General features: G+C 38.8%; 10 protein-coding genes across 10 annotated transcripts; 6 read left to right on the top strand and 4 right to left on the bottom strand.

Annotated features, from left to right (window-relative positions):
• Positions 1–316: 316 nt before the first annotated feature.
• SPE1 (ornithine decarboxylase SPE1) lies at positions 317–1,849 on the top strand (the record flags this gene model as incomplete). Its single annotated transcript, XM_022819848.1, has 1 exon — positions 317–1,849. The coding sequence occupies one exon, from the start codon at positions 317–319 to the stop codon at positions 1,847–1,849; it is 1,533 nt and encodes a 510-aa protein (XP_022676373.1).
• Positions 1,850–2,269: 420 nt separating this feature from the next.
• Positions 2,270–3,178, top strand: LOT5 (Lot5p; the record flags this gene model as incomplete). Its single annotated transcript, XM_022819847.1, has 1 exon — positions 2,270–3,178. The coding sequence occupies one exon, from the start codon at positions 2,270–2,272 to the stop codon at positions 3,176–3,178; it is 909 nt and encodes a 302-aa protein (XP_022676372.1).
• A 2,544-nt stretch (positions 3,179–5,722) lies between these two features.
• FAS1 (tetrafunctional fatty acid synthase subunit FAS1) lies at positions 5,723–11,869 on the top strand (the record flags this gene model as incomplete). The annotated part of the gene is made up of 1 exon (XM_022819846.1): positions 5,723–11,869. One exon carries the CDS (start codon positions 5,723–5,725, stop codon positions 11,867–11,869), a length of 6,147 nt encoding a protein of 2,048 aa, XP_022676371.1.
• A 519-nt stretch (positions 11,870–12,388) lies between these two features.
• BER1 (Ber1p) lies at positions 12,389–13,192 on the bottom strand (the record flags this gene model as incomplete). The annotated part of the gene is made up of 1 exon (XM_022819845.1): positions 12,389–13,192. One exon carries the CDS (start codon positions 13,190–13,192, stop codon positions 12,389–12,391), a length of 804 nt encoding a protein of 267 aa, XP_022676370.1.
• A 686-nt stretch (positions 13,193–13,878) lies between these two features.
• Positions 13,879–15,132, top strand: PRS1 (ribose phosphate diphosphokinase subunit PRS1; the record flags this gene model as incomplete). The annotated part of the gene is made up of 1 exon (XM_022819844.1): positions 13,879–15,132. The coding sequence occupies one exon, from the start codon at positions 13,879–13,881 to the stop codon at positions 15,130–15,132; it is 1,254 nt and encodes a 417-aa protein (XP_022676369.1).
• An 898-nt stretch (positions 15,133–16,030) lies between these two features.
• Positions 16,031–19,453, bottom strand: VIP1 (inositol polyphosphate kinase VIP1; the record flags this gene model as incomplete). The annotated part of the gene is made up of 1 exon (XM_022819843.1): positions 16,031–19,453. One exon carries the CDS (start codon positions 19,451–19,453, stop codon positions 16,031–16,033), a length of 3,423 nt encoding a protein of 1,140 aa, XP_022676368.1.
• Positions 19,454–19,982: 529 nt separating this feature from the next.
• UTP21 (rRNA-processing protein UTP21) lies at positions 19,983–22,808 on the top strand (the record flags this gene model as incomplete). Its single annotated transcript, XM_022819842.1, has 1 exon — positions 19,983–22,808. One exon carries the CDS (start codon positions 19,983–19,985, stop codon positions 22,806–22,808), a length of 2,826 nt encoding a protein of 941 aa, XP_022676367.1.
• Positions 22,809–22,839: 31 nt separating this feature from the next.
• On the bottom strand, positions 22,840–25,827 carry VAM6 (Vam6p; the record flags this gene model as incomplete). Its single annotated transcript, XM_022819841.1, has 1 exon — positions 22,840–25,827. One exon carries the CDS (start codon positions 25,825–25,827, stop codon positions 22,840–22,842), a length of 2,988 nt encoding a protein of 995 aa, XP_022676366.1.
• A 227-nt stretch (positions 25,828–26,054) lies between these two features.
• On the top strand, positions 26,055–26,378 carry BLS1 (Bls1p; the record flags this gene model as incomplete). Its single annotated transcript, XM_022819839.1, has 1 exon — positions 26,055–26,378. One exon carries the CDS (start codon positions 26,055–26,057, stop codon positions 26,376–26,378), a length of 324 nt encoding a protein of 107 aa, XP_022676365.1.
• A 103-nt stretch (positions 26,379–26,481) lies between these two features.
• Positions 26,482–27,060, bottom strand: CPR3 (peptidylprolyl isomerase CPR3; the record flags this gene model as incomplete). The annotated part of the gene is made up of 1 exon (XM_022819838.1): positions 26,482–27,060. The coding sequence occupies one exon, from the start codon at positions 27,058–27,060 to the stop codon at positions 26,482–26,484; it is 579 nt and encodes a 192-aa protein (XP_022676364.1).
• Positions 27,061–27,107: the final 47 nt, after the last annotated feature.

Here is a 27,107-nt window from a genome sequence, read left to right as displayed (position 1 = left end):
TTGTCTTCTTCCCTTTGCCCTTTATTATATCTTTCCGTGCTAAAACTCATTAATCTGGAATTATTACATTGCACTGGCATTACAGAAACAAAGAACACAAGTTATCAATGGCTATAATTCCACAGCCAATTATTTTAATGCCCAAATTCTATTCATTTCTCACTTAATAATTTTTATTTACTCTATTTTCATTTCTCTATCATTTTGTCATAATTAACATCAATAAATTCTCTAGTACTTATTTATTTGTCAACTTGATATCACATCTCTTTAACACACTACAATCTCTTTAATCCTTTCTCGCACTGACACTAGAATGTCAAATTTACCTTTTTTCGCCTATTCAGTCATTTTTCTATTTTCCATTTTTTTTTCCTTCCATGACTTTCTGACGTACATGAAAATGAAAATGTGCAATATGCTACATGCTATTAACAAAACACTATTTGAGATGAGCATATGCTACTCTTCTTTATTTTTTGTGAAGATGTTCCTAAAACCGTACGAAACCATGACTTTGCAATCCGTTGAGCACGCTGAACACTGCGTGCCTACTGATATTTCTCATGGCGTATCCTACCGTCCAGTTGTTGGTTTGCCAAGGGATAATGGAAAAAATGTTAAGTTGCTCCATGAGCAAAAACACAATATGATCTTTGATACTTTGAAAGAGAAGATTGAAGCTATCAACCATGAAACATGTGAGCCAGGTGATGAAAATTCATTTTTTGTGTGTGATTTGGGAGAAATTACAAGATTGAGGAAACTATGGTCTGAACTCCTCCCAAGAGTAACTCCGTTTTATGCTGTAAAATGTAACCCAAACACTGAAGTCCTTCGGAGGCTTGCCTCGATGGACACAAACTTCGACTGTGCTTCTAAATGCGAGATTGAGAAGGTTTTATCTCTGGGCGTTTCTCCAGAAAGAATTATATATGCTAATCCATGTAAGGCTTCCTCTTTCATTAGATTTGCGGCTAAAAATGGAGTCAAAAAGTCTACATTCGACAACATTGACGAACTGTACAAAATTAAAAAGTACCATCCGGACTCTGAATTATTATTGAGGATAGTTACCGACGATTCTACAGCTCAGTGTAGACTATCTACCAAATATGGTTGTGAGTTAGATGACGTTCCTGCTCTATTGGATACAGTGAAAGAACTCAACTTGAATTTGGTTGGTGTGTCATTCCATGTGGGTTCTGGTGCATCCGATTTCAGTACTATCACTCAGGCTGTTCGTGACGCAAGAAAAGTATTTGACATGGCTGAATGCATGGGTTTGGCACCATTGAAAGTTTTGGACGTGGGTGGTGGTTATCAATTCGAATCCATTGTGAAGGTCGCTGATGTTATTAATGCCGCATTAGAACATTTTTTCCCTTCACAAACTCACTCGCACGTTCAATTCATTGCAGAACCTGGTAGATATTTTGTGGCTACAGCATTTACTCTTGCTGCCACCGTCATTGGCAAGAGAATAAGTGGACCAAACGAGTCAATGCTTTACATCAACGATGGTGTTTATGGAAACATGAACTGTATTCTCTTTGACCATCAAGAACCGGTACCACGTATCTTATACCACCGTAAGGAATTCCACTACTTGGATTTTGAGTCTTCCTCTCGTATTCAGAGCGGCGGTCATCCATACAAAATCTCTATGTGGGGTCCTACTTGCGACGGATTAGACTGCGTTACCCAGGAATACTACATGAAACATGATCTTGAGGTTGGAGACTGGGTTTACTTTGCCAACCAGGGAGCATATACATGCTCTGCTGCTACACCATTTAATGGTTTTGAGCAAACGGTGGACATAATCTTTATCGATTCTGTTCTTTGACACCCATTATATTACTCCGAACTAATTAATGACCGAGTAATGACAAAGTAGAAGCCTCAGTACGTACTAATATCACTTCCCAGGATCACCTACTACTATATACAAATGAAATATATGCAATATATGAAATGTATATTTCTTTTACTTCAGATTGAAGCTTTAAATAAGATCAGAGCTATTCATCTGTTGCGGCTTGTTACCCAGTAAACCAATAAAGAACTAGCTAGCACTTCTCTCTTCATTTCAATTCATACTTTTCTATAGAGATTGTAAAAAAAAAAAAAAAAAAAAGAACTAGCTGAGCTACGTTTTACAAGAATGAAAAGGTACTTCATCACAGACTGGAACCAGAAGCATAAAAGGCAGACTTCCCATTGGTATAGCGCACACACAGTGATAGTTGCAAGTTCTTTTTAAAGGATGATGGGTGAAAAGCAGTTTTGTCAGCTAATTTTGACAAAACCCACAATAGAAAACATCACAACTGTGGGACAATATGAGTTGACACAACCAAGGCTCAAAGGTGTAGACCTATTGCATCAGAGTGAGATACCCATCTTATTTGGTGGTGGACGAGATTTCCTATTAGGGGAATTAGGTTCTGTAACGGAGGCGGTTAACGCATTGAACGCGGGATTATCACCAAACCCACAGAGTTTGATATTATCGGATTTATTTGTGTTAAACTCGTGTGTGCTAATATGGTTCAAAGAGTGGGAGCGCAGCTTGCAGATACCTTACCGGAATATAGTATATCATGCAGTGCATAAAACAGATGATAGTTCACAAGTAGATGGGCATCGTCTTGAGCTTCTGATAACTGTTGAGCGGGATCCAATAATCAACGAATTGTTCCCGATACCCAACCGATCGATAGGCCAAATGCATAGACTGCAGGCGGATGAAAACGTGATTTCCACCGTCGAGCTAGTCCTCAGACCCAAATATGCCAACTTTGATAGACATTACAACGAGGAAGTGGAGGATTTGTTCACTTTTAAGGAATTTGGATTGAACCGAGGCGACACCATGGTGAAAAACTCTTACAACGCTATCCTAACCTGCATGGATTTCTACCCGGATGAGGAATCGTTAGCGGAACAACAACAGCAACAACAAATGCAAATGTACACTCAAAGCCAGGCCCAGGCCCAGGCACAGGCCCAAGCCCAGGTTCAGACCCAAAACGTATACGTGAATTCCGGAGTTGCTGACGATTTGGACGATGATTCCACCATGGACATCTATGCACAGGACGGCTATGACGCAAGCATGGCGCTCCAGTTTTACGCAGATCAACCAGTCGCCGGAGCGAAACGAAGACTGTGACTCCTGTTCATTTCAGGTGCCCTTTATCTACGTGTAAATAGATACAAGTACTAATACTATTACAAGCACGAAATGTGTCATTTTATGCATACAAATCTCCAGATACCCATGTAGTACAGCTAGCTAATTAGCAGCAAAATACCTATACGCAATCTGCTGTGGGAACCGCCCCTGTGATGGATGAGACACTACTTCCAACAATTGGAACAAATCAGACTGGCTGCTGCTCAATGACCCAACATAGGCACGTGACCAACGGTGTATGCACTGAGCATAATTGAGCATCACCCACCCATTAGGCTTAATCCAATAGCAATGGGGCACGAGAGCCCATCGACAGTAGTACTCTTTAGTACAGGTAGTACCAGTAGTACAAGAACTTGCGCGAGCACCACCACTGAAGGACCAGCACAGAGGCTTTGGCCCACCACAAACAAGCCAAAAATTTGTTAAAAAAAAAACAACGAAAAACCACAACAACAGAAAACACATGGATTTTGGTTGACTACCGCAGCGTATAGCATGGGGTTTCAGCGCCCTTGTCTAGAAACTGAAAACTGAGAACTTCAACTGCAGTGGAACATTTTCAAATCCGTACACCACATATCATTTTAAACGTTCCCAACAATCCACTTACTCTCAGACACGGAAATCCAACCACCAACAAAACAACTGAAAACCTGCCAGAGAGAATACAGTAAAAAAAAATAATTGAGAACTAAAAAATTTAAAAAAAAAAAACAGAATCCCAACAGAGTTTGGTTCCCAAGAAACGCGTGGAGAGCCTTGGTAAGTGGCCTCTGGCGGCAAATCTGGAATTTAGTAGTAGCACTTTTCGGGTCTATTGGCTTGTATTGTGAAATAATGTAAAGATATTATATATAAGGGACAATCAGAGTGGCAAGAGAATGGCTCAGTGGTAACCATACAGTATAGTGGTTTAAATACACCCTAACTTCAGTTATATTAGTTTTAGATTAGTTTTAGTTTAACTTTTATTTAGTTTTGGTTGGTTTGCTTCAAGTTTTTAAAGATATCTTCGTTGAGACTCTACAAAGCAGAGAACCATACTTTCCCAAACTATCAGCTATACCCTTCTGTTTCCCAGACTGTATGTATTAAATTTATGGAATGAAATGTATTATACTAAGTGAGTGTGCAGTGATGTTGTTTTAAGAGTGGATTTTTTTTTATTATTATTAATTTTCTTTCTTTGCCAACAGAGAGAGCATAATAGCGATTACTATGTATTGTAAAGACGATAGACGAATGAATTGAATTGAACTAAACTCGGCAGAGCGATTGATGGCATGCGTGTTCAATCTCTTTCGACCGGGAGAAAGCAACGGTTTTTAGCCGCCCTTTCTTCTGGCTTTCTGGAGATTTTCCTCATTTACTAAATTAAGAAAAATAAAAAAAAATTTTCAGAATCGCTGCAGAGTTTCAAAAGAGAGAAAATTAAAAAATTAAAAAAAAAAAAACACAACAAAAAAAAGCTAGTCCGCCTTTCTACCCAGTATCTGTTTTTTGTTGGATTTTGACCACAGAACAACAGTGCTTTTTTTTTTTTTAATTCCTTCTTTTCATAGCCTTGGAGTTTACCATAGTTACGCGTCTCGATCATTGGTGAGCAAGATTTCACCTCTCGCAGCGCCTAACGCTTTAGACGGGTATTAGGAGTGAATTAAACTGAGTTAAATGAAGGCGCCATCTTCGAATTGAAAGAACTCAATTGCTTGCTTAGGGCGTGCAATCATAGTCTTTCTCGTCTTGTGTAACCATCATCGTCGTCATTTCCGGATATTTTGCTTCCTGGCCTCTCCAAAATTTTTTTTTTTGAAAAAAAAAAGGATCCCTACGGTCTTCTTAATTGGTATCTTGAAACGAGTCTGTCTATACGATAAGGCTGAGATTTAGACCTGAATCTTTACACACTGAACACACACTTAGATATAAAACACTAAATTAAGCGTAAAGCTCCAAAACTTAAGAGATTACTAACAGCCTTCGTTTTCTCTCGAATACCTTCCTACCAGGTTAGCTGCATTCTCTACTTCAAATTTCGAACCTGCTAGCTAGCTAATTCATACTTTTCAAAGTTAGAGTTTCAATTTTGAAATTTGAAATTCGTTATAAACAGAAGATTTCACAAGAACTTTCCCTACTGTTTATAGACATACATTTTTTTTGTTATATCACTGAGCATTCTGTAACCTACAAGTGGGCAGGATAAACAAAAGACATTTACCGCATTTACCGATAATAGTTGCACCATTCAATTACGGTAGTCGTCTCTATTAAACTTTTTTTCTGAATATTCTTAACAAAAAGAATTGACTTTCCCGGCATCTTTTTTTTTCAACACGAAGAAAAAATCCACAAGCAAAAGAGTTAATTTAGAGCCGCTGTTCCAATTGCACTATTTACTGCATCGTTAAATTCAAAGTTAGATTATCACAACTCATTTGTTGATTCTCATTACCATTTTCTTTCCCGAACTGGTTTTTCCATTTTAATTATATCAAAATTATCATACCTTTTACAATGAGCTCATCTGCAAGACCTTTGAGCCTTTCACACGGCTCAATTGAGCATGTTTTATCCATCCCAACCACCTCTTTCTTCACTGCATCCCAATTGCAAGATCAATTCCACAGACAATTGCCAGAAGTTACTGAAGGGTTTGCCTCTGACGACGAACCAACCTCTCCTGCAGAATTGTTGGCAAAGTTCTTGGGTTACGTTTCTTCGTTAGTCGATGTTACTACAAAGGGCCAGTTTGACGATGTCTTGGAAATTGCCCTATCGGATTTTGAAACCAACTATTTACAAGGTAACGATATCCATACATTGGCTTCAAGATTGTTGCAATCTGAAGATAGCACCACCACTTTGGAAAAGGTCAAGGAATTAATTAAGAACTACTACAACGCCAGAGTAACGGCTAAGAAACCTTTCTCGAAAACTGATTCCGCTCTATTCAAGGCTGTTGCCAGTGGCGATGCCAAGCTAGTCTCCATTTTCGGTGGTCAAGGTAACACAGACGACTATTTCGAAGAATTGCGTGAACTGTACCAAACTTATAACTGCTTGATTTCCGATGTTATCAAGGCAGCTGCTAACACACTTGGTGAATTGGTCACTAGAACTGATGACACCGAAAAGCTTTATACCCAGGGCTTTGACATTCTAACCTGGTTAGAACAACCTCAAAAGACACCAGAAACCGAATACTTGTTGTCAATCCCAATTTCGTGCCCATTGATTGGTGTTATCCAATTCGTTCACTACGCTTTAACTGCAAGAATTTTGAACTTTACCCCAGGTCAATTGAGAGACAGTTTGGTAGGTGCAACCGGTCATTCCCAAGGTTTGGCTACAGCTGTTGCCATTGCCGAAGCTGATTCTTGGGAGTCATACTTCAAGGCTATGGAGAAGACTATCAAACTTCTCTTCTTCATCGGTGTCAGATGTTACCAAGTCTACCCAAAGACTTCTCTACCACCATCTATGTTGGAAGACTCTGTGGAGAACGGAGAAGGTGTCCCAACCCCAATGCTGTCCATTTCTAACTTGACAAAGGACCAAGTTCAAGACTACGTCGACCAAACCAACGCCCATTTACCAGAATCCAAGCACATAGTCATTTCTTTGGTTAACGGTGCAAGAAATTTGGTTGTCTCTGGTCCACCACAGTCTCTATACGGTTTGAACTTGACTCTAAGAAAGGCGAAGGCTCCAGCAGGCTTAGATCAAGCAAGAATTCCATTCAGCGAAAGGAAGTTGAAGTTCTCTAACAGATTCTTGCCAATCGTTTCTCCATTCCATTCCCATTTGTTGGAACCAGCTAATGCTTTAATTGAACACGATTTGGCAGCTGCTGGAGTTGAATTCAAAGCATCAGACTTGAAGATCCCTGTTTACGATACTTTCAACGGAAAGGACTTGAGAGAATCTAAGGAATCAATCGCCCAGAGAGTTACATACTGTATTACCAGCTTGCCAGTTAACTGGGAAGAAACTACGAAATTCCAAGCCACCCACATTCTTGATTTCGGTCCAGGTGGTGCCTCTGGTTTAGGTGTTCTAACCCACCGTAACAAGGATGGTACCGGTGTTCGTGTTATTATCGCTGGTGCTCTAGATACTAATCCAGACGACGAATACGGTTTCAAGCAGGAACTCTTCGATATCACTAACAATGGTTTAAAGTTCTCCGTCAACTGGTTGGAACAATTCCATCCAAAATTAGTCAAGACTAAGGCTGGTAAGGTTTATGTGGACACTTCATTCTCCAGATTGTTGGGTAGAGCCCCATTATTGGTCCCAGGTATGACTCCAACCACTGCTTCAACCGACTTTGTTGCTGCTACAATTAATGCTGGTTACCATATCGAATTAGCCGGTGGTGGTTACTTCACTGCTGAAGGTATGACCAAGGCTATCGAAGACGTAGTTAGCAAGATTAAGAAGGGTTATGGTTTAGGTATTAACATGCTTTATGTTAACCCAAGAATGTTGCAATGGGGTATTCCAATGATCAGAGAATTAAGAGAAAGAGGTTATCCTATCCAAGCTTTGACTATTGGTGCCGGTGTGCCATCATTAGAAGTTGCAGCTGAATACATCGAAACTTTGGGTTTGACTCACTTAGGTTTGAAGCCTGGTTCTATTGATGCGATTTCCCAAGTTATTGCTATTGCCAAGGCCCACCCTAACTTCCCAATCGTCATGCAATGGACTGGTGGTAGAGGTGGTGGTCACCACTCTTTCGAAGATTTCCACGCTCCAATTTTGCAAATGTACTCTAAGATCAGAAGACATCCAAATATCTATTTGATTGCTGGTTCTGGTTTCGGTTCTGCTGAAGACACTTACCCATACTTGACTGGTGAATGGTCTAAGAAATTCAACTATCCACCAATGCCATTCGATGGTTTCTTGTTTGGTTCAAGAGTGATGATTGCAAAGGAGACTAAGACCTCCCCAGCAGCTAAGCAAACCATTGCTGCATGTACCGGTGTCCCAGATTCTCAATGGGAACAAACTTACAAAAAGCCTACAGGTGGTATTGTCACTGTTCGTTCTGAAATGGGTGAACCAATCCATAAAATTGCTACCCGTGGTGTTATGTTGTGGAAGGAATTGGATGATCAATTCTTTACCCTACCAAAGAACAAACTTCAAGCTGCCTTGGATGCTAAGAGAGACTACATTATTGCTAGATTGAATGCTGACTCTCAAAAGCCATGGTTTGCTACAGTTAACGGTGAGGCTCGCGACTTAGCAGATATGACATACGAAGAAGTTGCAAAGAGAATGGTAGAATTGATGTACATCAAATCAGTTAACCGTTGGATCGATGTCTCTTTGAGAAACTTTACTGGTGAATTCTTGCGTCGTGTGGAAGAACGTTTCACTAAACAAAAGACGGTGTCCATTATCCAAAGCTTTGCTATTCTTGATGAACCTGAAAAAGCCTTGGTCAAGGTCTTTGATGCTTACCCAGCCGCTAAGGAACAATTCTTGAATGCTCAGGATATTGACTACTTCTTGACATTATGTCAGAGACCAACACAAAAGCCTGTTCCATTCGTTCCTGTTTTGGATAGCAGATTTGAATTCTTCTTCAAGAAGGACTCTCTATGGCAATCCGAGAACTTGGAAGCGGTTGTTGATCAAGACGTGCAAAGAACTTGTATTCTACATGGTCCAGTTGCCGCTCAATTCACTAATGAAGTCGATCAACCTATTAAGACTATCTTGGACAACATCCACGAGGGTCATGTTAATATGTTGTTGAAGGACTACTATGGAAGCGACGACTCTAAGATTCCTGTTGTTGAATACTTTGGTGGTGAAGAACCAGAAGCTGTTGCCTACGACTCTTTGGAATCTGGTAACAAGGTGACTTACCAAGCTTCCGCATCTACTGACGTGTCTACCTGGTTCAAGTTATTGGCAGGTACTGAAAAGAGCTGGAGAAGTGCCTTCTTCTCAACTCCTCGCGTCGTTCAAGATTCTTTCCTGATCGAAAACCCAGCAAAGAAGGTTTTCCATCCATCTGATAACATGGTTGTTCAAATTGAAAATGCTGACACTCCAGCAAAGACTGTTGTTACTTTATTAGAACCTGTTCAAGGTGAAATTAAGGCAACTGCGACTTTGAGATTAGTCAAAGATAAGCTAATTCAATTGGATTTAATTGAAAACAGAACCATGGATGGTACTCCTGTTGCCTTGCCTTTGTTGTTCAACTACAACATTGAAGATGGTTTCGCTCCAATCAGTGAAGTCACTGAAGGCCGTAACAACCGTATTAAGGAAATGTACTGGAAGCTATGGTTGGATGAACCTTTCAACTTGGACTTCAACCCAAGAGAAACTATCAAGGGTGGTGAATTCACAATCTCTGCTAAGGATATTTCTGAATTTGTTCACGCAATTGGTAACAACTGTGAAGATTTCGTTGCTAGATCTGGTAGAAAGATGTTGGCTCCAATGGATTTCGCCATCGTTGTTGGTTGGAGAGTTATTATTAAGGCTATCTTCCCTAACGCAGTTGACGGTGACTTGCTAAAGTTGGTCCACTTGTCCAATGGCTACAGAATGATCCCAGGTGCTTCTCCATTGAAAGAAGGTGATGTTATCTCTACTTCTGCAGTTATCAAGTCTGTTGTTAACCAAGCTAATGGTAAGGTTGTGGAGGTTGTTGGTACTTTAACCAGAGATGGCAAACCTGTGATGGAAGTTAGCTCTTCCTTCTTCTACAGAGGTACATACAATGACTTCGAGTACACCTTCGAGAAGATTGTTGAGCCTCTTTACAAGATTGACATTACTTCAGCTAAGGACAGTGCTGTCTTGAGATCTAAGGAATGGTTCCAATTGGATGATGAAGACACCAACTTGTTGGGTAAGACTCTATATTTCAAGACAGAGACTGAAGTTACTTATAAGAATGCTACTGTGTTTTCTTCTGTCAAGTGCCACGGTAAAATTTTGATGGAATTACCAACAAAAGAAACTGTTGAAATCGGTGTTGTTGACTATGAAGCTGGTGAGTCTCACGGTAACCCTGTTATTGATTACTTGAACAGAAACGGTTCAACTCTCGAACAAAAGGTCAATTTGGAAAACGCTATTCCAATTGCTGTCAGAGAAACTCAATCACCAAGCACCAATGAACCATATGCTAGAGTGTCCGGTGATTTGAACCCAATTCACGTTTCTCGTCATTTCGCTGCTTACGCTAACTTGCCAGGTACTATTACTCACGGTATGTACTCATCCGCTACCGTTCGTGCATTGGTTGAAACTTGGGCTGCTGACAACGTTTCTTCAAGAGTTCGTGCCTACAACTGTCAATTTGTTGGTATGGTTCTACCAAATACCCCACTAAAGACTTCCATTCAACATGTCGGTATGATTAATGGTCGTAAGCTAATCAAGTTCGAAACTAAGAATGACGCTGATGAAACTGTCATGACTGGTGAAGCCGAAGTGGAACAACCAGTTTCAACATTCGTATTCACTGGTCAAGGTTCTCAGGAACAAGGAATGGGTATGGACTTGTATGCTAAATCTGAAGTTGCTAAGCAAGTTTGGGATAGAGCTGACTTACATTTCAAGAGCACATACGGTTTCTCCATTCTAGATATTGTTAGGAACAATCCAACTGAGTTGACTATCTACTTTGGTGGTGAAAAGGGTAGAAAGATCAAGGAGAACTACACTCAGATGATCTTCGAAACAATTGTCGATGGTGAAATTAAGAGTGAAAAGATCTTTAAGGACATTACCGAAGAGACCACCTCTTTCACCTTCAGATCTCCAACTGGTTTGCTCTCTGCTACCCAATTTACTCAACCAGCCTTGACTTTGATGGAAAAAGCTTCCTTCGAAGACTTGAAATCTAAGGGTTTGATTCCTGCTGAAGCTGCATTCGCGGGTCACTCTTTAGGTGAATACGCCGCCCTAGCTTCCTTGGCTGATGTCATGTCTATTGAATCATTGGTTGAAGTTGTGTTCTACAGAGGTATGACCATGCAAGTTGCTGTTCCAAGAGATGAATTAGGAAGATCTAACTACGGTATGGTTGCCGTGAATCCATCAAGAGTGTCAGCTACTTTCTCCCAAGAAGCTTTGGAATTCGTTGTCAAGGCCGTTAGCAAGAAGACTGAATGGTTACTAGAAATTGTTAACTATAATGTTGAAAACCAACAATACGTTGCTGCTGGTGACTTGAGAGCTTTGGATACTTTGACAAACGTCTTGAACTTCGTTAAGATTCAAAAGATTGATATCGCTAAGTTGCAAGAAACCTTGTCTCTAGAAGAAGTCGAAGGACACTTGAACGAAATTGTTGAAGAAATCTCTAAGAAATCTGTAGCAAAGCCACAACCAATTGAATTGGAGAGAGGTTTCGCTTGTATTCCTTTGCGTGGTATTTCCGTTCCATTCCATTCCTCATACTTAAGAAATGGTGTCAAGCCATTCAAGAACTTCTTGATGAAGAACGTGACAAAGGAGAATGTTAAGGCTGACCGTTTAGTTGGTAAGTACATCCCTAACTTGACTGCTAAACCATTTGAAATCACCAAGGAGTACTTCCAAGATGTCTACGAACTGACTGGTTCGGAAAAGATCAAAGACATTTTGGACAACTGGGAAAAGATTGTTAACCAATAATCGAAATGACAATACAGTTCTGATGTACAATAAATGATTTGCCCAAAAAATTTGGAGTCAATATTATAAAAAAAAAAGCATGCAATCGATGAATGCATTGTGCTATAGGAAAAGTGAATGTTATAATTTCATACGTCACTTATCATAGACAAATATCACAGAAGGGAAAGCTGTGTTTTTTGTTCTATATTTATTCTGTCTTATTCGTTATTAAATGACTGTTGTCTATACTTTGCTTCAAAAATTGTCTATGTTATGGTTGTGTGAACACCAATTCGGGAAAGTTGGTGTTCAGTACACCAATAGTATTATGTGACCCTCTTTTTTTTTGCAAGTAGGACAAGAAATATTCAACTGTGTTACTGTAACTGCATCAATCAATCAATAAATGTCTTTTTTTAATATTATCAAGCTTGTTAAATTACAGGGTGCAATCACAAAGCTCTACCTTTTACCTAATTATGTTTGTTATTTATGTGTATATATAAACATATCCTATTTGATATATTAAATCCTTTTTTAGTTACTCTCTATCATGTGTAGTGTCAAGTCAGAGAAGGAGTTTAGCCATGGCTTATTAGTCAATAGCGAACCATTTCGGAAATCGTTGATAATTGAGCAATCTGTGAAGTACGAGTCCACACTTTTATAATCGATGCTTGGTTGTTTGAATTTGTTCTTTCTGGCTTTTGCGTTACGTTTCCGAGAGGATGTGAACTGTTGGAACCCTTCTTCATCAATTTCGTTTCCAGTTTTCGTTTTGTTTAACGTTTTCAAGTCGATATAATTGACAAGTTTTGATATCAGTGGATATTTATCATGCAATTGAGTCTTGGTGTACCTGTCAGTATGTTGTACTAGGTGGTTCGCGAGCCAGATCCGAGGCGATTCTTTAGATATGATTTTTTCCGTTAGGTCCAACGGAGCATGCGGCAGAAAAAAAAGAATACTGTCTGGTTTATCACCCGCAAACGGCGATTCCGCATCCACAGACCAGTGATCTTGACCCTTGATATATGCCAAATCCTCTTCATCGAAAGCTGGGTCATAAAGCGAGCACCGTGTTACATTTAGCGAGCTCAATAACTCTAGCAGCAAAGCCAGCTGGAACCTAGCTGGCGAATCCTGGTGAAAACTGCCCAAAGCCAAGCATCGAACACGATCTACATGCTGACCTTCAAGTGACTTGCACAAACTCTCCAGGAATTCGCTCTCCCGTATTACGTTTCTTGCATCTTCGAGTAATTCATCGAAAGAACGTAGTTTCAGCCTATTAACGCTGCGCTTGGACTTGGTGCTTGTTTGGAAATCCTTCTCAGCCATACTGATTTTGGGCACAAGTAAACACGATCCACTTAGTAACTAAAACGGAAACCTGAATCAGCACTTTATATCATGAAAACATCTTTCATGCTATGTACAACCCATATAACCTTATGTCATGGCATGCGATGAGATGAGATGAGATGCGATGAGCATTATGGGTTCGAATGAATGGCTAAAACAAGAAAAAAATGAAACACACACAAATGATACCACGTGACACTAAATCGTCCCGGAGATTTTTTTTCTTTCAAAAATCCAGAAAAAAGTCCGACGGAGACGTATACAATGATATCCGAAGTCACGTGGAAAAGAAACGAAATCCCGCAAGTCTTCTCTTTTTTAGTGTAAGAAAAAAAAAAAAAAAAAAAATTGAAAATTTGAAAATTTGAAAAAAAAAATTATTTAACATGCAATGCCATTTTTTAGCGATGAGATTGGTTTGGATGAACTAGAGTAGTTTGAAGAAGGAAGCCGTTTTTTTTATTGTTTGGGAATCAGTGCTGAGTTTGGTTGTGGTAGAACGGGATCTTTGGTAGACTATAATAAGGTCGAACTCTAGTTGTTCTTACAGGGCTTCTTTGGTATCTGGTATCTTTATTTTCTCATATTTGAAAAGAAGATATACCGTTTTTGAATAATATAGTTAATACACAGTATTAAATACGAAGGAACCTAGAGGAAATATGCGTAAGTGCAAGGTTTTTGTCGGTAATTCGCACCCTGAGTTGGGAAATTTGGTCTGTGAGAGACTTGGTATCGAGCCTGCTCCATGTACTTTGAAGAAGTTTGCCAACGGTGAAACTTCGGTGCAAATCGGAGTTTCTGTTAGAGATGAGGATGTGTACGTTATTCAAAGTGGTTCTCCTGAGATTAACGACCATATCATGGAGCTGTTGATCTTGGTGAGTGCATGCAGGGGCGGTTCGGCTAAGAAAATCACTGCTGTGATCCCCCAATTCCCATACTCTAAGCAATGCAAAATGAAGAAGCACAGAGGTGCCATAACTGCAAGAATGCTGGCCAATCTTTTGATTATGGCTGGTGCGGACCATGTTGTTTCCATGGACTTGCACGCCTCTCAGATGCAAGGTTTCTTCACTAAGCCTGTTGATAACTTGTACGGTGGCCCAAGTCTCGGCAAGTGGATCAGGGAAAATGTCGAAGACTACAGAGAAGCCGTTGTGGTGTCCAAGAATCCAGGTGGTACCAAGAGAGTCACTGCTTTGGCTGACTCTTTGAAGATCAACTTCGCCATGATTCACACTGATCGTCGTCGTTCCAAGGATTTGTACGCTCAAAATAAGGACAAGACTCAGTTGAGGCAAAGAAAGCAGTCCATGTTGAGGAAAAACAAACCAATTATCAGACCAGGTGACTTCGAAAACGAAGAAGAAAACATCATCTTGACTAACGGTATTCAAACCGCTCGTGTCATTAAGGGTCACGTCGTTGACGACGAATATGTGGATGATGCCGACGCTGTCGAATCCGAAGCCGAGGGCTCTATCGGAACAATTGGTTCCTTCGATGCCGTTGATTCCGAAGATGACGAAGAACCAGAAGAACAACCAGAAAAGTTGATCACTTTGGTCGGAAACGTTCAAGGACGTACTGCCATCATCTTGGATGATATGATTGACAGACCTGGTTCCTTCATCTCCGCCGCAGAACATATGGTGAAAAACTGTGGTGCGAAAGAAGTTTACGTTGTGGCTACCCATGGTATCTTCACAGGGGACTGTCTAGAGCAACTAGAAAACTCGGATGACATTCACAAAATTGTTGTTACCAACACCTACCCAATCTCACCAGAAAGCATTGCCAAGTCCAAAAAGCTTGTGGTAATCGATGTCTCATCCATCTTCGCCGAATGTATTCGCCGTGATCATTACGGTGAAAGTATCTCTGTTCTATTTGATTCATTGGCTTCGCTATAGAACTCAGAGGTAAACGCGAAACAACAATCTTTTCGAATAATCTCAATACTGTATCATAGCAATTTTTTTATTACTAATAAAGAATAAAACACAAAACTATATGGAAACCCTACGAATACTTTTATCCTAAATTAAAATAACTCTCTTAAGGTCAACACTTTAAGAAGGCCATATAATCGGAATTCTCTTTTTTTTTTTCTTTCTGAAGATTACCTATCTACAGGCATTTTCATTTATTTGCAATTTTCTACTAAAAAAATACGCTTGAACAATAAGGTTTAGATGGAATATTTTCTAAATATACCTATATCTCATTATTCATTCGTTTTACAGGCGAATAAATGTCAAGAAAAGCTACTACAAACTTATTCTTTTTCCTTTATTTTTCTGCATTTCCCTTTAGTTCTTGCTTGAAACTTGGATTACCATCAAAAACAAAAAATGTTATACACAAATTCTACCCAATGATGCAATCACTTTGGATTGCAGGACTTTTCTCATGTTGGATTTCATTATACAACAATCAGAGAAAATGTACTAACGGAGCATTGGCATATTAATTATAAACTCTAAACGTGGTTCTCGGTTCTTACTCTTCTTTACCCAAAATATTTCAGCTTCTGATTTATTTTACTTATGGGTTATTGAGGATTACCAGAGTTTATCGTACTACGTTTAACATACTGTAAAAATCTTCTAAAAAATCAACTTCTTGACTGCTAAAGTATCTTACTTTTTTTTTTTAACCCGTAGTTGATTTAATTCTTAAAATAACATATCTGATCTTATATGTTTAAACAATTGTAGAAGAATGCTTGTGAATTTGCTAAACTGCTTTTAATGTGTATTTACACTATGAAAAAAAAAAAAGCTCTTACTAAGAGTCGTGGTAGTTTTTTCATTTATCAAGATTCTCGTTTTCTTCAGTAGAGCTTTCTAATGTCTCTGTTATCCCCTTGCGTTTGAAAGACAAATTAGGACTAGTAATATTAACTGGAGTGAACTTCTGTGGTAGAATAACTCTGCTAAACTTGTTCCTGAACTTTTGAGAAACGTAATCGACATCCAAATGTCTTGTTAAAGAAATCTTTGGAATGCAACTAATGTAATGTCTGTCATCTAGTTGAACGTCTAATGGATCTTGAGTGTGACATCCAGGTGACATTTTCAAACGAACAGCATGCGATTTACGTCCAGATGCATCTGTACTTTCATACAATTCGAAATTGATTTGCGATAGATAATCAAGTTCTGGTAGTGCGTTTCTTGCAATTCTCATTGGTAAACCTGCCTCATATATAATGTTCAATAAGGTGTAAATATGAGATTCCTTAGTAAAGTAGGCAACACAAGCCGGCGTGTCCTTTTCCTTCATATCATCGATATCATTCAAGATCTGCTTAGCCAATGGCAAAGATGTCAACAAACCAATATCCAATTTTTCAGTATCTTCAATCCCATATTCCTGAGGGCAGATGAAATCGAAAAGAACTTTGGAAAGCTTGAATAATTCTCTTAATTGCATGAATTTTGGATCATCAAATGTAGAGTTAGATCTACCAGGTGATTTGGTACCACTTTCAACACTTTCAAGGACCCAACCAAGAGATCCGACACTACTGGATGATTTAGAACCCGTAGTAGTTGCCTGATTAACCATTTGGACATTGGAAGAATCTGGAATCTTGAAGTTGTTTCTTGCTAATATGTTAATTGGATACCTATCAACCAAGGAATGATGACGTACCTCCTCATTCTCTTCTTCTGTACCATCATCTGGCATGAATATGTGTTCCAAAAATTGTCTATTATGAAGGGCATCATATTTCATGGTGTCATATAACTCGCTGATTTTAGAAGGATCGACCTTTTCAACGGTCACAAATTCTTTAAATAGTTTATCCCAACGTTCCTTGAACAACATGGAATCTTCAGCACAACACCAATTCTGTTGCATTTCGTCCACATTCTTTGTTGCGAAGTTATGATCCATTATCTTTTTATGGTAATTCATTAGATCAACAACACGTTTAATGACTAAATATGGTTCAGGCATCTTAGGAGGCCAAGCAAACTGAGGAGGCGCTTCTTTACCCATTCTTAAAAGGGGTTTCAATTTCTTTTTAACCTTATCCATAAGGTCCTTTGCAGCATTTGAATCGTCTAACAAATCCTTCCTGATACTGATTTCATCGCTTCCAATCTCGTCAGCGCCGAAAAGCGCAGTTGCCCAAATTTGGGCGGATACCAGTACCCTTCTTTCAGATGATGAGAATATTTTAATGTTCTGTAAGATGTTTTTATTCAACAAGTCGAAATCTTGCCTCATTTGTTCACCTAGTTCTTCTGCTTGGAAGTGTGCAGAGTGTGTTGGTTCACCACCCCATTTTAAGATAAATTGAACTTTCTCAACTTCATTATCTTTGTTCAAAACGGGTTTCAATTGAATCTTTGTCCCAGGGAATGAAAGCTTTTTCTCCAATGCATTCGCCAAAACGTCTAATTTAACCGGATCTTCAGCATTTTCTTCTTGAGCAATTTTTAGAGCTTGTAAAACAATTTTCAAGTCATTGATGTGTCTGATAACCACTTCTTCTTTATGACCCTTTAGCAAAGAGATAAAAATAGGGGATGTGAAGGAGTGCTTAAACTTTTGCTTAGGTGTACGGTCAGCATGCCTAATGACAGTAACCAAACCTTTGAAGACCCATTTTTGCGTCTTCTCTTCTTGAATGGCAGGTAAGTTACGCTTATCGAGACTCATCTTTTTCTTTGCGTTATAGAAAGTATCTCGTAAAATTTTTGCACAAGAATCGTAGTATTGGACATTATCCTTAACAAAGGAGAAGCCATTAACATCAATGACATAGCTTTTTCCCCCAACACGCAATAGATCGAACCCACATATGGTTTGAGCAAAAGTCTTAGACACACGGCGTGCCATCTCTTTTTCTTCTGCCGTGAGCTCAGTAATATATCTCACTTCTTTACCATGAGTATTTCTGCGCACTATCCCATCTACAACAGGTGATTTTCTGGTTTCTGCATGACAAAAGTTTTCACCTACAGTATAAGCCTTAACGTCCTCAAAATTATCGGTATCCATAAATTTCTCATAAATGTACGAGCCTTCGGTACGTGGATAGACAAGAGATGGATCAAATTCCGAAGATTTGTTACCGACCTTCCGGAACAACCTTCTTCCACCACCGCCGTTCTTGGAATGATAGTAAATATAAATGTTGTGATCTTCACCATCTACAGGTTTTTCAACAAATGGTTTAACCATGATCTGACCGTCAACTTCTAAAGTATCATCGTCGATCATTCTCCACTTTGGTTCTTTGACATGAGAGATCGTGACTCCACGATCTGCAAGCATAGCCTTCAATTCGTCGTCCACCTTTGGACCGCCATCTCTTGTAATTTCAAGTCTTGGAGGCGTAGGAACATTACTTGCTGCCAGTAGTTGTAGACAAAGTCTTCTATCCCACAATACCTTTTGCATGATGAGGTCATTGATAATGAATGGTTTTCTTAACTTGACGTACTTGATAGCTTTCTCCAATGGGAAGCCACTTGAGAAAAATGAAATTAAGAAATCGCAAGTGGGCCAGTTTTCAATGCTTTCATCCAAGATGACTTTATCACCAAATATGATTGTCTCAAACTCACCATGCTCAATGAGTCTGTTCAAAATGTGTCTGCATGGTTTCGAAAGGACTTTTGCGTCCATGGCACAAACACCAATTTTCCCGATCTTGGGCAATTGTGGTTTAGGCAAGGAAGTTGAAGCCTTTCTAGACGAAGTACTCGAGCTTGGGCTAGTTAGTGTATCAGCACTACTACTGTTTGCATCATTAGAGGTCGCAGCTTGCGGGATAAACGGAAACGCGTGTGGTTCCTCCAGCATTGGAGATGGACTAGGGGAGTTTTCCACAATCGTATTAACGGACCCTGCCCCGCTTTGATTACTCTTCAGCCTTTGTAACTTGGTCCCAGCACCACCAGAACCATCATAAGAGGTTCCCAAAGCCAGTGGATTCACATGCCTACTTGCAGACCCAGTAGAAGAGATACTAAGTGTTCTTACCAGCTTATTAGTCTCATCATCATCGTCTGAAGTAAATCCTGCTGGTGGTAACTTCAACGATTTGTTCTCACTAGACGAAGTTTTTGGCGTAAAACCTTCGAGAATCGGCGCAATCGATTCCATAGCTTTCTTGGTATTACTGTCTAGAAACAATGGTGGCATGTTGTTGCTTTGGCTATTGCCAGCTTCTTCAGATTCATCCCTTTCAGTGGGACCAATCGACGCCATTATTGTAAAAAAAAGGCTAGATTCCAGCGAAGAATGTAAACCACTAACACCGGATAATTGAATAATAGAGTTTCGACCCTATATATTTGACAATTATCACCCCCGTGGTTGATTCTATATGTTTCCTTTTCCCTTTTTAAACTTTAAACGAAGTTGTCACACTAAGAACATATTGTTAAATATGCTATGCTTTACATTACATTATTAGGTACTTAGTTCTATGCGTGTGTTTGCGCGTGTGGCAGAAACGTGCCGTGAGATTTTTTTTTTTTTTTACAAACGAATATCCGGGTAATGTCAACAAAAGAGTCGTGATCACGTGATATCGAATATTTTCTTAGGTTTTTTTTTTTTCTTTTTCTGAACTGTTAGAGACATGGGAAGAGTGAAAAATTCGGTGAAAGCGATGCGATGAGGTTAGAAAGAAGGACCACTACAAAAATAATACTACAACAAGAAGGTGTATGATATGTAAATATATATAAGTCTGTTTACATATAATCGTTAGGATCACTACAGCTGAGGTATCATGACGATTGACACCACGTTGAAGAAACGGAAATTCGTTTCTGATGGTGCAAAAAGACCTGCATCAAGAATCTTTTCTCCATACAGAGTGGTTGGTAACGTTTCCACGCATGTTCCATTTGCGGTTGGTACATTAGGTACAACGTTTTACATTGTCACATCAGTTGGTAGATCATTCCAAATATTTGATGCTAACAATTTGCACCTATTGTTTGTGTCTGAACGTCAAACTGAGGGCGATATAACATGTTTGGCAGCACACTACCACTTCGTGTATGCTGGTTTCAAGAATAAAGTTGGTATTTACAAAAGAGGGAAACTAGAACATCTAATCGAGCTCCCAGACACAGATTGCACGGTTACAAAGCTTAGTGTGTTTGGTGACTATTTGATTGCTTCGACAAATAAGAATGTTGTGTACGTTTGTAAGAAGCGTTCGGCTTCGGATAAATTTGCCACGGAGTTGTACACTAGCTTCACCATTGGGAAGCTGCAAGGTGGTGATGTTGTAGAGTTGGTTCATTTGCCTACCTATGTTAATAAGCTGCTGGTTGTAACGAAATCCAATTTCATCTTGTACAACGTTCGTACCGGTAAGCAGCTATACACTTCGAACGAGTTCCCTGATGAAATTACGACAGCAGAGCCGGCCCCAGCACTAGATATTATGGCATTAGGTACTGCTACCGGGGAAGTTATTCTTTTCAATGTCCGTAAGGGAAAGAAAATCAGAACCATCAAGACCCCAATGAGAATCTCGTCTATTTCATTCAGAACTGATGGTGCATCGCATATGTCCGTAGCCTCAACCAGTGGTGACTTGATCTTTTATGACCTAGATCACCGCAGTCGTATTCAGGTCTTGAAGGGGATTCACAAAGAATTTAGCGGTGGTGTTGCAAAGGCATCGTTTTTGAACGGTCAACCAATTGTTGTCACTTCAGGTGGTGACAATCACTTGAAGGAATATGTCTTTGATCCATCTTTATCACAGGGCGATTCTGAAGTTGTCATCCAGCCTGCTAGATTGTTAAGATCAAGGGGTGGTCATTCTCAACCACCTTCATCTATCGTCTTCGCTGATGATCAATCCCATTTTATTTTGTCTGCCTCCAGTGATAGATCTTTCTGGGGATTCTCCCTCAGAAAAGATGCTCAATCTCAAGAACTCTCTCAAAGATTACACAAGAACAAAGATGGAAACAGAATAGCTGGAAGCACCATTGGTGAGAAATTTTCTGAAATTACTGCCATAGCAATCGAGAATAACAGACAAGGTCAATGGGAAAACATCCTTACTGTCCATAAAGGTGAAAAGTTTGCTAGAACATGGAACTCTAAGACGAAAAGAGTCGGAAGATGGACTTTAAACACAATAGATGACGGCATTGCTAAGAGTGTTGCCATCTCTCAATGTGGTAATTTTGGTCTAGTTGGTTCGTCGAATGGTAGTATAGGCGTTTACAACCTTCAAAGTGGTATCAAAAGAAAGGCTTACCGTCTACACAAGAAAGCCGTTACAGGTATCGCTATAGATGGAATGAACAGAAAAATGGTTTCTTGTGGCTTGGATGGTATCGTTGGTTTCTATGACTTCTCTAAAAGCGCTTTTTTAGGTAAATTGCAATTGGACGCACCAATTACCGATATGGTTTATCACAGAGGTTCTGATCTTTTTGCTCTTGCATTAGATGACCTTTCTATTGTTGTTATTGATTCAGTAACACAAAAGGTTGTTCGTCAACTATGGGGACATTCTAATAGAATATCATCCTTTGACTTTTCTCCAGATGGTCGTTGGATCGTTTCTGCTTCTTTAGATTCTACAATCAGAACCTGGGACTTACCAACAGGTGGTTGTATCGATGGTGTCAAAGTTGAGAACGTTATAACTAATATTAAATTCTCTCCAAATGGTGATTTATTGGCAACAACTAGTGTTACTGGTAATGGTATTTCTCTATGGACTAACAGAGCTCAATTCTTCACAGTTTCCACTAGACAAATTAACGAAGAAGATTTCAATAGTATTACGTCACCCAATAACTCAGCAGATGGTGGTTCTAACTTGTTAGATGGTGCATTTAATGAGAATGAGGTAGACTTAGATGATACCATTGGTAAGTATGATTCTCTGGAACAAATTTCTAAGGATTTGCTAACTCTCTCGTTAGGCCCAAGAAACACTATGAATATCTTATTAAACCTTGATACCATAAATCAACGTTCAAAGCCCAAGGAGGCTCCAAAGAAACCAGAGAAGGCACCATTCTTTTTGCAACTTGCCGGTGAGAAAGTGGGTGATGATGCTTCTGGAAGAGAAGGTGCTCAATCAACTGACCTGGAATTGTTGAAGAGCGAAAAGGAAAAGGCAGCTGCCAAAGCCGATGCAGCAAGTGAACTAAATAAATTCAAATCATCTGTTAAACTAAGAGCTCATTTCGAATCTGAATTTACTAGACTATTAAGAGAAGGCTCGGAAAACAACGATTACACTAAGTTCCTTGAAAAAATTGTTTCTATGACACCCTCTAATATTGATTTAGAAATTAGATCGTTAAATTCCTTTGATCCATATGATGAGATCTGCTGGTTTATCGAAGCTCTATCTCAAGGTCTAAGTACAAACAAAAATTTCGATTTATATGAAGCTTACATTGCTATGTTGTTTAGGGTTCATGGTGATGTGATTCATCCAAACAATAAGAATGAGAATATTAGAAATGCATTGCAACAATGGGAAAATAATCATAAGAAAGGAGAATCTTTGGATAAACTAGTTAAGTTTTGTGGTAATGCATTGAACTTCGTAGCCAATACAAACTAAATAAATTACAATTATCATTATATATATCTAGCTAAATAAGTTGCGCTAGCGTTGGAATTTCTTTGGAACTCATAGTATTTTCTTGTTGAAGCTTCGCTTGTAACTTCCGGGCACAATTTAAGCACATCACGTATGGTTTATTCTTATATGACATTATCGCCAAGTACTCAGTAGGTGTGTTCTTAAGTGGTCTATTACACATAGGGCACTTTCTTTCTTCTGAAAGAACAAAAAATTCGCTTAACACATTTGCGAGATCATAATTAGCTTTGATCATTTCTGAGGTTAGGATTCCTTTTAGCAAATTGAGATCATTTTGCTTCGAGGTCTTGTCTTTTAGTTCTGTATTAAAGAATGTAGAGACATCTGCAATTGAGATATCCATTGGTAATTTGAGCAAAACTTGATCACTATTTAATTTGAATCCATGTTCTGTCAAGAATATTTTCAATAGTTGTGCTTTTCTGTTCTCATCATCAAATTCCAGAATCTTATCTAAAAACAACATTAAGAGCTTAGATCCACTCACCTTATCAGTTTTATAAAGGGACTCACAATATTCAGAACTCTGTTGATAGTCATTGAGATCATCCCAAAGTAAAGATAATGCAACTTCATGATCGCCCATTAATCTAAGTGGATAAATTGAGAGATACTTTAATGCTTTTACTTCTGAAGAATGTCCTTGTTCGTGTTCGCTGATTGAATTTTTCAATATTCTCAATACACTTCTGGGATCATAATCTTTTGATGATTTTAGAACAGCGTGAAGCTTTCTTATCGTCATTTGATCGGAGATGTTAGTTAGATAACGTTTCACTAATGTGCAGAATATTTTAGAATCTGAGTACTGTAACTCACCAACAACAAACTCAAGATATGACAATGATAGTTCCGGTCTTTTAGAATCAATATACTCATAAATCTCATTATGAGACAGTTCTTTACTGATAGGAAGCGGTTGAAGAAAGATCAAAGTAAGAATTTCAAACAGTTCATCTGGATACCTATTCAATAAAAGGTCGGAGTATTGGAAGACGAGTTTCAAGTCTGTCAATACTAACTTCTTAAGATAATCAATGATCAAAGTTTTAAGGGCGTTTTCTAGATTTCCAGCATGATCTAACATTTCAGTGAGAAGCATTAAGGCCTTTTTATGTTGCCCATTGTAAAAGTAGAAATCTATTAACTCGTGGATCATCTTTTCCTTTTTCAAGAGATGCTCAACAATTGTGAAATCACAGCTATTTTCCACTCGAACTAATGAACCAACCATTGTTTTATTACATTTGACGTATATTTCAAAAAGTGTCGTGTCAACGATAGTTAGTAACTCATTAACTGATAATTCTTCTTGGTTATGATTTTGGAAAAATGAAAGAGTAAGCTTCAAATCTATCTGATCATATGACCAAACAGTCTCGTTCCCGTTACGAATATTTTTCAAATGTCTTCTAACCTCTGTCAAGTATGGTATGAAACCTTTTTTGACGAGGTTAATAGGAATTTCTCCAGAGGTCTCTCTTAAAAACAGATTCTTTTGTGGAAAGAGATCACTCATAGTCTCTGCTATCTCCGGGAAGCAATAAGAAATTGTCAATACAGGAGGTGCTAGGAATTGAAGGAGAAGTTGAGATATTCTTTTGATAATGGTGTCGTATAAATCGGCAATCTTTGAATTCCGGAATTGTTGTTGGTTACTCTTATAGTACAATTTTTGAGCTCTATCAAATGCCTGTAATGCATATACAATACAAAAATCTCGAAGTTTCATAACACATGATATTATTAACTCATTATTATCATCGCTCATTTTTATCAATGGAAGATGTTCAGACTTTAAAATATTTCTGTAAAACACGGTTCTTTTCTCAAGAGTATCAAAGTTTAAATCAAACATTGAACCATTTTTCGAGCTAACCGCCATGTCTAGACTCTCATCAATATCAATCCTATAAGTCTCTATAACACCTTTCGTGGTCCATATTATTATCTCGGCTTCGTTTTGATGATAAACTTTCTTGATACCGTTGGGAATATCGATATCCAGGAAAACAAAACCTTGTTCGTAATCAACAATTCTTAAACTAGAGGTATTGTAAAGAGCCATGAAGTTGGAACCTAGATATAGACAACGATCAAAATCAATATTTCTTTGGAAGAAATTCTCATGTGGTAACGCTTTCAGATAAAATAATCCGTCATCAGTAGCATTGAACTGAAGTAACATCTGCGAGTTTCCATCTAAAAGGAAACAAGTAACATGGTCAATGTTAAACATATACCGTACATTTTTGGAAGACATTGCTCTTCTTTTCCTCTTTTCTGACAACCACAGTCCTGATATCGACGACCAAGCGAATGAATCGGCGACTGACTCATTGTCGTTGGATGAACTATGATCTATAACCTCGTATAAATTTTGAAGTAAGTCAGGCAAACAAGTCGGAAGTTTTGGAGTCACAGCTTTGTCAATACTTATTAGTTCACTACCTCCAAATTTACAAAGGAAAACACCTTTATTCGTTGCAATGATAGTTCCCTGGTCAACCAAGTTAACTGATGCAATGTGTTCGTTTTTAGAAGACAACGGGATTTCGACCATTCTCAGAAAACTCTTAGATACCCATGTAAGTACTTTGATCTTAGGAACTCTTGTATTCAATAGTATAACAACTACTGTTCTCTGGTCGACTTCGTTCTCGCAATGGTTCTCTAGACACCAAAACCCTAAAATTCCTCTTTTATCCACTATTTTATCGTACTGCTCCATATTACCCACATTGAAGAGAACCAAGCTTCGTTCACACTGTACGAACAATGTAGATAACGCCTCTGAGTATCCCGTGTCAAATATCTTTTCACTCCACAGCTGGCGATAGGTATGTAAACCTTCACTAGAGAATATATCGAAATCACCATTGTTTTTGATCACCAAGGTCTTGTCCCATGCATGCAGCCTATTCAAGCATTGTACATCTTCCACCTCCGTGCTGGAAATACGTCTTGCAGTAAACATATTATACTCTCAAGAGCTTTTGATCCATCAAACAGCGTTGCAATGTATATAATTTTGAACAGTTTTCTACTATTTATCTATGTTTCTTGTTAACAGAAGAAGACTTTAATTGACATTGAGCATTATATATATTATCGAAAGAAAGTATTAACAGAGTAAAAAGATGTTGATTGAAGATCAACGAAACTATATAGAGACCCCTTTTAATAAGAGGAGATCAGGTTAAAATGTCAAATGAGAGGATATTGTTAAATCAGTTGATCAAGAGTAAAACCGACACTGTTGGTAGTGAACTATTAAAGGAGATTGAGAGGAATGATGAATATATAAAAGAAGTGCAGTTAAAGAAGCTCAAAGAGCTTCATGATAAACAATTCAAGGAGAAACATGTGCTGCCTTTGATTAAGTTATATGAGAGGTACAATTCTAGCGCTATTAATGATGGAGATCTCCAAAATTGGGCAGAGTTAATAGATAGAGATATTAGGATACTTGAAGGAACGATAAACATTTTAGAAGAGGAACATCGAAGTGAGAACCAGAAAGATTAGAAGGCTAGGGATATTTGAGTGAGTGATTGCACATGAATTCGCTATTTAAAGAAATATACAAGAAGATTATAATTCGGAGAATAAAAAGAGTACGAAAGTCTCTCTATTCCTTCAATTCACCACAGTCCTCAATAACAACCTTGGCTCTTGGTTGACCGGAAACGGTACCGCATGACTCAATGGTCTTCACAGTGCTCATACCATCGGTAACTTCACCGAAAACAACGTGCTTACCATCTAACCATGGGCATGGAACGGTGGTGATGAAAAATTGAGAGCCGTTGGTGTTTGGACCAGCGTTAGCCATCGACAACAAACCTGGCTTGGTGTGTCTCTCTTGGAAATTTTCATCAGCAAACTTGTTGCCATAGATGGAACGACCACCGTAACCGTTGGTCAAGTCAGTGTCACCACCTTGCAACATGAAGTTTGGAATGATTCTGTGGAAAGGAACACCCTTGTAGCCGAAACCCTTCTCACCAGTACATAAAGCTCTGAAGTTTTCAGCAGTCTTAGGAACAATATCATCGTATAGCTCGAATTCGATTCTGTCCATCTTGGTACCGTTGATAGAGGTGTCAAAGAACACCTTGGTACGCATTAACAACGAGCTGCTGGAGAACAAACGTTGGGCTGGAGCAAAAGAGGCGACTTTACCAGTCTTCAAAGCAGTAGCAAACATATTAGTTGTAGTGAGGAGTATTATAAGCTTGGGATTACCTTAGCAAA

This window comes from Kluyveromyces marxianus, chromosome 4, assembly GCF_001417885.1.
Source record: "Kluyveromyces marxianus DMKU3-1042 DNA, complete genome, chromosome 4".
In the NCBI taxonomy this organism is placed as follows: domain Eukaryota; kingdom Fungi; phylum Ascomycota; class Saccharomycetes; order Saccharomycetales; family Saccharomycetaceae; genus Kluyveromyces; species Kluyveromyces marxianus.
The sequence above is the reverse complement of the archived record's forward strand: the minus strand, read 5'-3'. Positions and strand labels throughout refer to the sequence as shown.